The sequence below is a fragment of the Asterias rubens genome, chromosome 13, assembly GCF_902459465.1.
Source record: "Asterias rubens chromosome 13, eAstRub1.3, whole genome shotgun sequence".
In the NCBI taxonomy this organism is placed as follows: Eukaryota; Metazoa; Echinodermata; class Asteroidea; order Forcipulatida; family Asteriidae; genus Asterias; species Asterias rubens.
This window is the reverse complement of record NC_047074.1, coordinates 2131746-2146316: the sequence shown is the minus strand read 5'-3', so window position 1 is coordinate 2146316 and position 14571 is coordinate 2131746. Positions and strand designations below refer to the sequence as shown.

At 40.3% G+C, this 14571-nt stretch overlaps 1 protein-coding gene across 1 annotated transcript; it reads right to left on the bottom strand.

Moving 5' to 3' along the window:
* On the bottom strand, window positions 1–13913 carry LOC117298621 (deleted in malignant brain tumors 1 protein-like). Its single transcript, XM_033781941.1, has 9 exons — window positions 13611–13913; window positions 9137–9466; window positions 8132–8464; window positions 7228–7560; window positions 4982–5308; window positions 3859–4026; window positions 2321–2473; window positions 1585–1691; window positions 1–780 (listed from the first exon to the last, which is right to left on the bottom strand). The coding sequence occupies exons 1-9, from the start codon at window positions 13690–13692 to the stop codon at window positions 259–261; spliced, it is 2355 nt and encodes a 784-aa protein (XP_033637832.1). The 5' UTR covers window positions 13693–13913; the 3' UTR covers window positions 1–258.
* Between the last annotated feature and the right edge of the window lie 658 nt (window positions 13914–14571).

The following is a 14571-nucleotide window of genomic DNA, read 5'->3' as shown; positions in this document are numbered from 1 at the left end:
AAAAAAATGTAACCCCCCGTAAAAATATGTGCTTGTTTTTTGTTTTTTTTGTTTTTTTTACTTTTGTGTTTGCTTTTAATTTAGTATTTCTTGAGTGTTTTGCCGTTTCTTCATTTTCCGGAAGCACACTTGTATTTCCCCCCCCCCCCCCCAAAAAAAAAAAAACCAAAAACATAATAATATTTTGTTAATGATTATAAAACAGAAAAGGTAATAGACTTACTCTGTCCAAATTTCCAGTATTAATATCCAAAATGTCTACACATTGGTAGGTGCACTGGGCGTGAGCTGGGTGGTAGGGTATGGTAGCTCACTATCCCCACTGGGTGCAGACTGGGTGGGGATTTTTTGCTGAACACCACTGGGTGGGGGATATGGTTGAGCGGGTGGGGGATATGGTTGAGCGGGTGGGGGATATGGTTGAGCCGGCGGGGGATAGGCCATCTGGGTTTGACTGGGTGGAGGGTAGGCTGCGCCGCCCTGACTAGGGGCGGGGTAACCCTCATATAGGGGTGGTGCAGTTGCAGCGCCAGGGTACGCCGGGGTAGCTACTGGGATTGTCACTGGATAAGCTGATGGTGTTGTAATCACATCTTGATAAGTTGGTGGTGGGGGCTCAACGTAATTGCCCGACGGGTTCAAGGCGACTGTGTTTTGGGCGGGCGAGTAGGAAGCAACAGGTGGGTGGGTGATCACTCCCGGACTCTGGGAAACTGGGATGTAACCTTCTGTTGTTCCCGCCCCGTTGGTGACCGGTGCTGTGGTGGTGGCCGTTGTCGTCTGCAAAGTTAAAATTACCAGAGCTAATGAATCAAACCATTACAACGGTTTATAGCAACTACGAAGAGTAATGGGAAAACTTAAAGCTTGAAAAATGGAAGAAAGAGCAAATCTGTTGCCTGTTGGTTTGCGACAATACCAATTGTGTATCTACTTGCCAGGTAGATTTTGTTCTTCAGAGAACTGTCTTGCTTTTGTTCTACAAATGCGGAGTAGATTTTTTTGACTTCGGGAGACTTCTCATTTCTGAAAAGAACAGTCCTGCTTTTTAACTTCTACCCGGGTGGAAGGTAGACAATCGGCTGGGACTACTACTTTAGGTTTTATCGGATTGTTAGTAACTTCACTACCGCAGAGGGAGTTCTTAAAGCCATTGGACACTTTCAGTAAACAGTATTGTCCAAGGCCCACACTTCGTGTATCACAACTTCTATATAAAATAACAAACCAGTGAAAATTTAGGCTCAATCGGTCATAGGAGTCGGGAGAAAATAACGGCAAAACCCACTCTTGTTTCTGCACGTTTCGCCGTGTCATGACATGTGTTTAAAATAAATCCGTAAATCTCGATTTCGAGAATTTATATTGTTTAAGTGTTTTCTCAAAAAGTAAAGCATTTCATGGAATAATATTTCAAGAGAAGTCTTTCACCATTACCTTCTGTAAACCCTGTAAGTTATTTGTAAATCTGTGATTTTTTATTTTTTTTTTTTGTACAGAAAGTGTCCAATGGCTTTAGACAGGTCTCAATGCTTTGACTAGCTCACTCTAGTAATGGGCAGGAGACTGAGTTATAAATCTTACCTCATCTTTTGGGGATGACCTGCAGCAGCACCAGCAGCAAGAAATAAGGAGAACAAGGCCGATGAGCACTCCGACGACGATCCCTATAATCTCAACAGTGTTCGCCGCTGTTTAAGACATAAAAAATGGTCCCAGTCAACAATTAAAAAAAGAAGAAAAAAAACAACCAGATTTCCAATTAACAACAGAAAAATCATATCCCGGCTTGTATAAGGACACAAGTCCCATGACAGGGAATCGAACCCACACTCTGCGAAACAGAAACAGCTTGAGTTTAGTGCTCTTACCTAATTAATTGAAATACTCGAGATTATGGGTTCTTCTTCCTCATACATGAACAGTCCTCACATGTGAGTTATATCGTACTGTAAAGTGCAAAAGTGAGTGGGCCACCGGAACACATCAGTTTGGGGTTTAGACTTGTCGACAAGTCGTTAATGGTCTGTCACGATGAGATAGTCTAGTTGTGGTGGGGGCGTAATGATTCAGGTTTCCACGATAGAATACTGCTCTGGCAAGATCACTACTCTCGCATGAAGCTGCTGGCTGTCGACTACTACTCCGCCATCAACCATAGCTGAGAGAGCAGTGGTCTCGCGGGGGCCAGCAGTCTCGTGAGAGTACTGCCAGCGTCGCTGGCAACACGGCGTTGAGAGAGTCGGAACCATAACAGACATGTAACGACTTATCCGCAAGTGTAGGTTGGGGTTGGAAAAGAAGGTTTATTTATACTCACGCGTGGAGCACTTGATGGCAACGTCATTGTCGTGGGTACAGAAGCTACTTAATTCCACGGAAGGTATGTCACAATCCACAAATCGATTCTCAAGGCCAGAGCAATAGACAGATGAGACTGCGATGGGGTCGTTGCTAACGCCAAAATCACCATCTTAGAAAACAAAACAAAAGTGGGAAAAATATAAGTTGAGGTAATAATAGTAATAATAGTCACTTTTTATTTTTACTGCTTTTTCACAGCCTGAAGGGCGTCCCAAAGCGCTTCCAGCATTATAACCCCAGCAGGCGATTTCATGAAACGCTAGGATCTATCCTATCCGTCCTAACTTAGGATGGGTTCAATGCGTTCTACGTGTTTGGATGCGGAATTGAACCCGTCCCAAGTCCAAAGATTAATCCCAAGTTAGGAAGAGTTTGGTGAAATCGATGGCTGGTCACTGGGCCATATATTTCATTCCTTAAACCATCTCAGCTCCCTGGGGAGTAAACACAGGGATGAGATTGTTAAGTCTTATGGCTGAAATCAGACTTTATGTCGACCTGGTGAAATAAATCAGACAATATATTTTCCCACAAATACAGAAATCCTGCTCATTTGCCTATTTCTCTGGTGCTTTGGATACTGTTTCCAAAAGCTCCTTGGAATCTATAATAATCCCAGGGGTTACCAAAAGGTGGAAATGCCAACATTTCAACAACAAACCTTTGAATTTGTATCCAAGTTTCAGACTTTTTTGTTAGTAATGACTCTCACCACTCTAAACAGCCTGTGCGGCGAGTATACAGGCTCCAACCTAATCATTAAAATAAACCATCTCTGCCCTTACAGTTACCCATTTTACCCCTGGGTGGCGAGAAAGAAGGACATGCAATTTTTTCATTATTTTTTTTCATTATTCTTTCGCAAAAACCAGTAGGGCTGATTGCCTGTGCTTTAAAGGCAGTGGACACTACTGGTAATTGTCAAAGACCAGTCTTCTCACATGTGGATCAAATAACAAACCTGTGAAAATTTGAGCTTGATTGGTCGTCAAACTTATGAGAGAATAATGGAAGAAAAAACAGCCATGTTGCACAAGTTGCGTGCTGTATAAATGCTTGATTTCGAGACCTCAAATTCTAAATCTTCTTCCTTCTTCCTCGAAACTACATCACTTCAGAGGGAGCCGTTTCTCACAATGTTTATACCATCAACCTCTACCAATTACTTGTAACCAAGTAAGGTTTTATGCTAAAAATTATTTTAAGTAATTACGAATAGTGTCCACTGCCTTTAAGTATATTGACAATTAATTAAACATTCAATCGAAAACCTTCAAGGATAATTCCCTATTCAGAATCACCATAGTTTGAAGATGCGGCGCCAGCAAAGCCAACGCTGTAAGGGCAACGGGATGGGCTTCGTCCTTTGCTCTGTCCTTTGACAAAACCGGGTAGTTGTATTTCCCCCCCCCCGCCTCTTCAAAAACTATGGACAACCCTGTAAGAAAAATTACCAAATGTACATATTCCCTAGTATAATTTCCTAAGAATCACCAAGGTTTGAAATTGTGACGCCAGTAAATCCAAGCTCTCGACAGGCGACTTCCGCATCATTCTCGTCCCAGTCTAGATCACAGACAGTTCCCCAACCATTGGTCGTATATAACTCAAGACGTCCTTCGCTGCGAAAGGTCCCACCAAACAAACGTATATCGCCATGCGCTGATGGATAAAAATAGATCACACATTAATTCTTAAGTCGTAATCCCATTGGACTAGTTCTTCCGCTGCCATGTGGAAAGTAACAGTGACTTTGTTATATTATTCTACTTTTAAAACATAATTATAATAATAATAATAACTAGTTTTTATACAGCGTTTTTTCCCCGAGGGCATCTCAAAGCGCTTCCGACATTGTTACCCCTGGTCACTGGGACTTAAATCATTCCTTAAACTATCTCAGCTCCCTGGGGAGTATACAGCCTGTGTGACAACTATATGCGCTACTCGGCTAAATCAATCACAAGAACCATCTCTGCCCTCGCAGGTTCCCATTTACCCCTGGGTGGAGAGAAGCAATTATAGTTAAGTGTCTTGCTAAGGGACACAAGTGTCACGACCGGGATTCGAACTCACAATCTACAGAACAGAAGCTTTAGAGCTCGAGTTCAGTGCTCTTATCCGCTCGGCCACAACACCCCCACATCTTTCTAACCATATTGACTCTTCACACAAACGATTTCAAATGCTTTTCATGGACCAACTCGACAGATCCAAGGCATTGTGTCCCTTTAACAACGTTATAAAATTGACCCCAGGGCCCATGTTCATTGAGCTGATTAAGCACAAAAAACAGCTACGCACAACCAGATTATGCTTACCAGGATAAGACTACCAGCCAAAATGCCATAGCACTTGTACAATTTGTGACTGGTATCCTGCTCATTTTTGCTGACCAGACAAATGTTTCGTCATATGTTTTTGCCTAAAGGCCCAATCACACAGGCCTCGATAAAGATAACAAAATCGAGAATGCTAACAATGCACGCCCTCGATTGGTTGCGTAGAAAATTTTAACCAATAAACTGCGTTCTCTTTGCGTCGTATCATTTTCGTTATCGCTGTAATGTGACTTGGACCTAAGCAGTCTCTAAATTGGCCGTAGGTTTGGACTTACTCGGTTGCAAGCATTCCACTCCAGCTTCTTCAAAATGAAAACAAGTCGGTGTGCTGTCGTAGCTGCAGTCAACAAGTCTAGTTTCACTCCCCGCGCAGGCTACATCGCTCATGACAAATTGACTACCCTCACTAGCCTTGTAGGTAGAACCGATAGTATATCCCCGGGTTCCTGTGTAACCCAACTGGTGGCAAACGACTTCGGCGTCATTAGTATCCCATTCGTCATCGCAAACTTTACCCCACTGGCTCCCGATGAAAACTTCAACCGCGCCGTCGTTGGCAGTATCCCCGCCAACAAGCCGAACCTGTCCCCATGTTTCCGCACCTGGAAAGATCAGGGATGAAATTTGATAAAATCGTCAGCGCTTTTGATAAAGAGCCACTTATGTCTACAACACTTGATTGAGATTAGTGTAGGGCATAGAGGTATATATAAGAACTAGAGGGCGCACGGGTGATGCTTCGTGCTAAAACGCGACAGGACCGCAAGGAGACAGGCGCGCGCCATTCTGTAAGCGCATTTAATAAGATTGGATTGATAGGCTTTTGAGTCACGGTGGTTAGGTTCACTTTTATTAATCTTGGCCATCTTAGAATTGGCTTGTCCTGTCTGTTTTTATAATTGTCTTGCTTGATTGCCAGTGCTCTGTCTCATTCAATCATTGGTTTACAATTGTTCTAGGTGTCATAAGTTTACATTCGTTGTTTCTTATACTGTTATATTTCTTTAGTACGGTAATATTGTATCTTGTACTATTTGTTGAAATCTTGGCCGAACAAATAATAATAATAATAATAATAATAATAATAATAATAATAATAATAATAATAATAATAATAATAATAATAATAATAATAATAATAATAATAATAATAATAATAATAATAATAATAATAATAATAATAATAATAATAATAATAATATAATAATAATAATAATAATAATAATAATAATAATAATAATAATAATAATGTAAGATAACTTCGTAAGATTTGGCAGGTAAAGGTAAAAGTAGTCCCCGTGGTGGTTGGAGCACTTGGCACCATTCCCAAAGCACTGGGGAAACATCTAGATGAAATAGGGACAAATGTGAGGGTAGATCTATTACAGAAGGCAGCGCTTTTGGGAACAGCGAGGATCCTGAGAAAGACCCTTGAGATCTAAGGCTACGGGACGTAGCCCGGCTCGAGGAGTTACCGGCACAAAGGAAAATGAGATCTTTCTTTTGCATGCTGTAGTAAAATGAAATAATAATAATAATAATAATATGAAACACACGTTGGAGTTTGTGTTTATTAAACGCTACGCGAAGCTGTTTTGTTCAACTTACAAAATGGCCGCACAAACACATGCTGTTGGATGCCAGTTTTGTCAACTTAGAAAATGGCTGCCTGTGCGCATGCCGGGGCGCGTATAAAGGCCAGTGCGCCCTCTAGTTCTTATACATACATGTAACTCTATGGTGTAGGATTTGAAACTTTGCATGGTGGAATTTTGCTATATAGAAAGGTTTGTGAACATGGTAAGTGAGTTGGGTGGTTCTGAAAAGAACCGTGGGTTTCAACTCGATGTACTCAAGCCTTTGTTCATGCTTCAGTGTTGAAAGGGCACCAAGGCATTTTTGCCTTGGTAAAGGGCAACCTATGAGGGAATTGTAAACTTCTACTGGAGCAATTCAAGGGCACCAAGGCATTTTTGCCTTGGTAAAAGGCAACCTATGAGGAAATTGTAAACTTCTACTGGAGCAATTCAAGGGCACCAAGGCATTTTTGCCTTGGTAAAGGGCAACCTATAAGGAAATTGTAGACTTCTACTGGAGCAATTCAAGGGCACCAAGGCATTTTTGCCTTGGTAAAGGGCAACCTATAAGGAAATTGTAAACTTCTACTGGAGCAATTCAAGGGCACCAAGGCATTTTTGCCTTGGTAAAGGGCAACCTATAAGGAAATTGTAAACTTCTACTGGAGCAATTCAAGGGCACCAAGGCATTTTTGCCTTGGTAAAGGGCAACCTATAAGGAAATTGTTAACTTCTACTGGAGCAATTCAAGGGCACCAAGGCATTTTTGCCTTGGTAAAGGCAACCTATAAGGAAATTGTAAACTTCTACTGGAGCAATTCAAGGGCACCAAGGCATTTTTGCCTTGGTAAAAGGCAACCTATGAGGAAATTGTAAACTTCTACTGGAGCAATTCAAGGGCACCAAAGAATAGGCTAAGGAAGAAGTTAAATTTTACGCATTACTATCTACAAAGTTTCCGTCTTCGTCACTGCAAATGACGCTGGCATCTTCTCCATGACCGCAGTTGTGCGTAAACATTGCTGTGCAGTCTCGTAGGTGGGATTCAAAGCCCACGCAGCCCACGTCGTCCAATAGAATCTCTCCCTGGCCCTCGCCGAAAAACGCAGACGTTTTCGCGTAGCGTGCCTTGGGGAAGCCCAACTGTCTACAGATTACTTTGGCGTCGTTGATGCCCCAGTCGTCATCACACACCGTGCCCCATTCACCGTTCAGAAACACCTCCACTCGGCCTTCGTGAGAAGTACCACCTCCTCGAAGTCGAACGGAATAGTCCTCTAAAAAAAAAAACACAGGGCATGGAATGTTGTAATAATAATTATTATTATTTATCCCTGATTCAAATTCAACATCTATAATAATAATAATAATAACAATAATGTTTTATATAGCATATTTCACAATAGCTGTCTCATTGCGCTTTACACTGTGCCAATAACATCCCTGTAATCTTTCTCAGCTCCCTGGGGAGTATACAGCCCTGAGCTGCCTGTAAGGCGCTAGTGGCTTTTTCATACACAATATCAACTTCTAACCTCACAGGTACCCATTTATACCCCTGGGTGAATAGAAGCAGTAACAGTAAAGTATCATGCTCAAGGACACCAGTGTCCTGACCAGGACTCGAACCCAAACTCTGATGAACTAACCACCAGGGCCCAATTCCATGAAGCCTGTAAGCACAACAACTTGCTTAGCATGAAATTTCTTCCTTGGTAAAAACAGGATTACCAACTAAATTTCCATTTGTTGCATATTGTAAAAAACAGAATAAGAAGAAACTTTTCTGTGCTTAGCCAATTTGTTTGTGCTTACAGGCTTTATGAAATAGGGCCCTGACTTATCTATTATGCGTACCAGTGACATCATCATCTGTGCAGGTCACGCCAGCGTCTTCAGTGTGGCCGCAATTGTGCTCAGTTGAAGAGGTGCACTTGGCCAAGTAGAGTTCCGTGCCTAAACACTGAACGTTATCCAACACGATATCTCCGGAGCCACCACCAAAATATGATGCTACTCTCGGTGTTGCCGTGCCGTCGAAACCGAGCTGTCGGCACACCACCCCTGCGTCTCTGATATCCCACTCGTCATCACAAACCGTCCCCCACGCACCCTTATAAAACACCTCCACTCGGCCTTCCAGATCGTTGCTGCCCCCTATAAGCCGAATGGAATACCCCACTGCAAATGGATTGAGCACATAACATGAGATTAGTCCATAATTTTGGAGGGTTTAAAAGCACTGCACACGTTTTGTAATAAGTTTGATACTAAACAACATTGTGAGAAACAACCCCCTCTGAATCTGAAGCCACATAGTTTTTGAGAAAGAGGTGATTTCTTGCTAAATTTGTGTGACAAGGGTTTTTTTTTTTCTTTTGTTATTTTCAAACAACTTTTATGACCAATTGAGCCAAAACTTTCACAGACTTTTTTATTTTAAATGCATGTTTTGTTGGGATGCACAAAGTGAGAATACTACACTTTAAAAATTACTACTTTTTCACATCATGGCTTTGTCTTCAGCTCAGAAGAAACATCCTAAGCCTTGACTTCATAGAGAGGACAAGCAGAGGACACCTGTGCCCAGATTCAAAGCTCTGCTTACCGTAGAATCAGCACTTACGGTAGCAAGGAATTCTGTGCTTACGTCAAATGACTTAACAGGTTAGCGGCGAATTTTGGCTTCAGCGCAAGCATACTCCACATTACTAGGCATTATACGCTTACAAGGCTAGCGCAGAACTTTTGCACTTGCACTTAAGCAGGAATCCCGATCGTAAGCGCAGAATTCGGCTGTAAGCAGACCCATGAAATTGAGCCCTAGATGCGTCCAATGCTCGGGTCTGGTACCTTCTTCGCCTGGAGCTCTGCACACAACTCCAGCATCTTCACCGTGGCCACAATTGTGATCGCCCAAAGGCTTAGCGGGGCACCGGCCTAAAAGGCTCTCCGTGCCTACACATTCCACATCGTCGAGAACGATGTCTCCGGTGCCCTCTCCAAAATATGCGCCAGTTTTAGCGACTGCAGTGCCAAGGAACCCAAGCTGTCGACACACCACTGTCGCGTCATTGCTGTCCCATTGATCATCGCAAATGGTCCCCCATGAGCCTTGGTAAAATATCTCCACTCGTCCTTCGAGTTCGGTGAGCCCCCCTTGGAGACGAATGGGAAAGTCCACTATAAAGAGACAACACATTGAACAAGGTTGTATTAATATTGCATTTAGGGGATAAAGAATATAAAACATAGCACCCCCCCCAAAAAAAAAAAAGAGGAAACAAAAGAAAAAGAAGTTGACTGTCCCCTCCCTCATCCTTTTTTGAGGCCACATCAGGTTTTTAATTCTATTTATATTTTAGAAAATGTTTCTTCAAAAACACAATATTTGATTTTTGTGTACTTCTAAAACTATCCTGGACGATCAACTGTTTTTTTGTTGTAAAACTTGGCCTTAAAATGGGCCTGGAATTACCCACAGGTCACCGCGAGGACCATGGCCTGTAATGCCTCTGGTCTTGGCCTTGGTGCCTTTCAAACGATCTTCCTTTTCAATAGTATGCTCAAAGTTGAAATTGTTTTAAAGACAGTGGACACTATTGGTAATTACTTAAAATAATTATCAGCATAAAACCTCACTTGGTAACTAGTATGAGGAGAGGTTGATAGTATAAAACATCGCGAGGAACGGCTCCCTCCTTCGAGAACTCAAGTTTAGAATTTGAGGTCTCGAAATCAAGCATCTGAAAGCACAAACTTCGTGTGACTAAGTGTGTGTTTTTTATTTCATTCATATCTCGCAACTTCAACGACCAATTGAGCTCAAATTTTCACAGGTTTGTTATTTTATGCATGATTAGATACACAAAGTGAGAATATGGGTCTTTGACAATTACCAATAATGTCCACTGTCTTAACCCTTTTACAAATTACAATGATGGCACTGTATACTCAGAATTTCCCAAAGTTCTGCAAAACAAAAAACCACAGGCAAATCACCTGGGTGGGATTTGAACCCTCGACCTTTTGCATTGCTATAGAGAAGGGCCCAATTTCATAGAGCTGCTAAGCACACAAATTTCTTTAAAGCATGAAGTTTTTTGCCTTGATAAAAAAACAGGATTACAATCCAAATTTCAACAGCTGAATACCAGAAGTACAAGCAATATGCAAAAAATTGAAATTTGGTTGGTAATCTTGTTTTTATCAAGGAAGAAATTTCATGCTAAGCAATTTTTGTGTGCTTACAGCAGCTCTATCAAATTGGGCCAGATGTCTCAGTACCATTAGACCACATGTAGATAGGTTTTATCAGCGGGTACTGCATATTAACGATCTATGATGTTACTTTGGCACCAGAGATTAAGAAAATAATGTTGTTTTTCTTTACTCAGTACTTTCATTTTCTTTAATAATGTTAATTCTTCCTGCATGCACATAATTATCTCAAAAACTAAAAACCTTTTTAAATAAAACTTTTCACAGGTTGGTTTTATTAAATTTCAAGCCATTGGACACTTTCGGTAAACAGTTTTTCCAAAGGCCAACACTTTGTGTATCACAACATATAAAAACACAAACCTGTGAAAATTTAGGCACAATTGGTCATCGATTCGGAGTCAGGAGAAAATAATGGGAAAACCCACCCTTGTTTCCGCACGTTTTGCCATGTCATGACAGGTGTTTAAAATAAGTCCGTAATTCTTGATATCGAGAATTGATAATTGTTTTAATGGTTCCCAAATTGTAAAGCATTTCATGGAATAATATTTCAAGAGAAGTCTTTCACCACTACCTTCTGTAAACCCTGTAAGTTATTTGTAAATCTGTGAACTTTTTTTTGTTTGCTGTTCCAAAAGTATACAATGGCTTTAAAATATGACTTTTTTAAATAAAAGGTTCAAAAAACAAAAGGTAGGCCTAATTTAATAAGGAATGTGACGGTGAGAAATGAGAATATTTTGAACAGTCTAAAGGAGGAAGTTCTTTGAAATGAACCACACTGTGTTAGGCGATCAGAAAGTGTATGCCCATATGACTGTTCCTGTGCCAAAAACAGCGTCGTCATAAAATCAGCACATACTACATATAAAGCAACACAAATGTAATTGTTGTCCAAGATAAACACGGAAAATCAACGCAGACAAGATAGGCCTACATTAAAGGCAGTGGACACTATTGGTAATTACTCAAAATAAGTATTAGCATAAAACCTTACTTTGTAAAAGTAATGGGGAGAGGTTGATAGTATAAAACATTGTGAGAAACGGCTCCCTCTGAAGTAACGTAGTTTTTCGAGAAAGAAGTAATTTTTCCTCGAATTTGATTTTGAGACCTCAGATTTAGAATTTGAGGTCTAAAAATCAAGCATCAGACAGCACACAACTTCGTGTGACAAGGGTGTTTTTATCTTTTGTTATTATCTCGCAACTTTGATGACCGATTGAGCTCAAATTTTCACATTTGTTATTTCATGCATTTATGATGTCGATAATCAAGTGAAAAGTCTGGTCTTTGGCAATTAGCCAACCAATAGTGTCCACTGTCTTTAAACTGACGTGTTGTCATTTTTTTTAAGATGACCTACATGTACATGAGCAACATGACGTATGCAAAAAACCCAAATGATTACAATCTTTGTATAATGTAGAACATTGATGCGATCAAGCTACAAGATGTAAATTATTTACAATAATTGCAACGCTATGGCGAGGGTGAAACGTCTTTGACCCTCACCGGACCATCTTCGACCCTTGCCGTAAACGAAAATGAAAGTGGCCTTGCCCATTTATTTAAAGATGAATTTCCCTGAGGCCTGTAGGCTGTGTTTTCATGCATGATTTACCAGAAGTTTACTCACGGTCTGTATTTTCATCAGGCTTAATCATGTTGAGAATAAAGGTTTCCTGTCGATGGTTATGCTCAAACATTTATAAAATGATTGATTTTTGGTACTAATCACTAGTGCATTATTATGCCAACATTCAAATGAGTCAAAGAAACATCATCCAACCTCGAAAGTTCAAAACAAAATTACTATCTGCTAGATTGAGTTTCATTCTGCTTTTAGTAACTAGATGGATCACGTGAGGTGGTTACTATTTGGAATTCTATGGTGTGCAAATGTGGGGAAAATATTAAAATATTTTAAGTGAAAATGACAAACAAACAAAAGTTTTTGATTTACTGCATACTGTAATAAATTCCGATAAGCGTTATAAATATTAAGTCTACATCAAGGAGAAAATATCATAGATTGGTTTCTTATCTCCTGAAACCAAACATTATTGGTCTGAAATTGGGGAAAACGGATTGTTATGAAGTGTGTCGGCTTCAAGGGGGGGGGGGGGGGGTGGGGTGTTTTACTTTCATGACTGTGATATCTCTGGATTCTAATAGTAGCTTTAATGCCTTGGGACAAAAATGTAATTTTGATTTATTTTGCACGTCATACTAGCTTCTGAATATTCAATAAAATACCCACCAATGAAAGGTGTGAAAACATATGACGTTGCTCCAATGTCGTGCATGCATTATAAATAAAGCACTGTTAATGGCGGACTGTCTGTCTCGCATTGTAAAACCAAAACTTTACCAAAACACACCATGTACTGTAAGTGTTATTGTTAAAAAATTGGATAGATGATTTGAATTTTTTTTTTTTTAGTTTTTGATTGTGAACAGTTTTCCTGTTATCCTACTGAAAACACACATGACACAAGGAATCTCAGGATATGGCATCATTATTTGTGACCCGCTACGTGAAAATGAGTCAGATGTCGCCCAATGCATTATTGAGTAATGGAAAGTTTTATGTGGGGAAAAAAAAAAAAAAAACACTTACTTTTAGGCAATAATGCTATGATTTAATGAAAACAACAATTTTGTGATCGTACGTATGTCTTATTTGTATCCTTTTGCATGAAATGGTAGTTTGAAACATCACTTTACTTGTAATTCGTTTTTCAGAAAAAAATTATGTATTGGCTAATTTCAAACAGAAGTAACTCAGCAACGCGATACACCCCAAAGCTAAGACATATACCAAATTACTGCTGTTTGTGTATTCTTTCCAGCCATGCATATAACTCAATCCTTGAAGTTGTCAACATCTGACTCATTTTCACGTAGCGGGTCACATTTCTTCCCAATTCAAAGAAAAAGGCATAATAAAAATACAGTGAAAACTGGTAAGAGGAGGATACATATTTCATCGTAGGTTAGCTAAGTAGTAGTACTAGTAGTTTATAATACATAGGCCTGGCTGGGTAAAGTTTGTTAATAATTAAGACCCTTTCAACAATAGAAACACAATTTTACTGACCTTGTTGTCCGTTCACTCTGCCGTTAAGAAAGGCGAAAATGGAGAAGGCGACAAACGATATCTGCATTTGTAATCGTGTCATTATGTCTTCCTCTTCGAAAAGATGAAATCAACCTTGCCTGCGAAGAAATAGCACCTAGCTAGCCAGAGTGGCATGGGCGAATTGTTGTGAAATCATAGAAAATCACAACTCAGAACTGTCTAGAGTCTAGTAAGAGTCAGCATACGTGACATCAAAATGCTGTTCCTAGAAATAGAAATCATTGCCCAATGTTGTGCGATGTGTATGAGCGCCGCGCCCTCAATATTGCCAAGGCCACCACACTGCACTATCTGCCGTCGCGAGAGGGCGGTATATAAACAATGCAGAACATTATTTTTTTTAGAGCATTCTTTCATTCAGCAGCTGCTTGCAGCAGGACGCTGATGTGTGGCATGAAATCTCATACCGGAGATATTTTGCCCCCCCCCCCCCATACGGCGAACTGTGTACAAACGTCTTCTCAGAGGTCACATCGTCTATAGATACTAGTTATTAGTTATTTTCAAACGAATGAAAAGTGATGGCAGGATACGGAAAGTTTTCGCACACCACAGCACAGCAACCAATGCTAAATGCTGAAAAAATAAAACATAAATAATTTGTTTATGAGATGTTAAAAAATTACCTTCAAGTCTCTCAGCCCATAGCATCTTGGAGAAGCAATCAGAAGATTCATTTTAATTTTTTGACAGGTCAGCCTTTTGGATTTGTTTTTTTACAATACCTCAGACAAAAGTATGAATGTGCTTTTTTTGACAACATCAAGGGTGGTGAGGTTGGGTAAAAAGTAATTTATTAGTGAATGAGGCTCAGGCTAAAAGGCTATGGGGAAAAAAGGAGACGGCAATAATCTCCTTAAAACTTGCACGAGCTATCCACCAACAAACGAAATACCGCCACCGTCAATCTCCAGCCGAC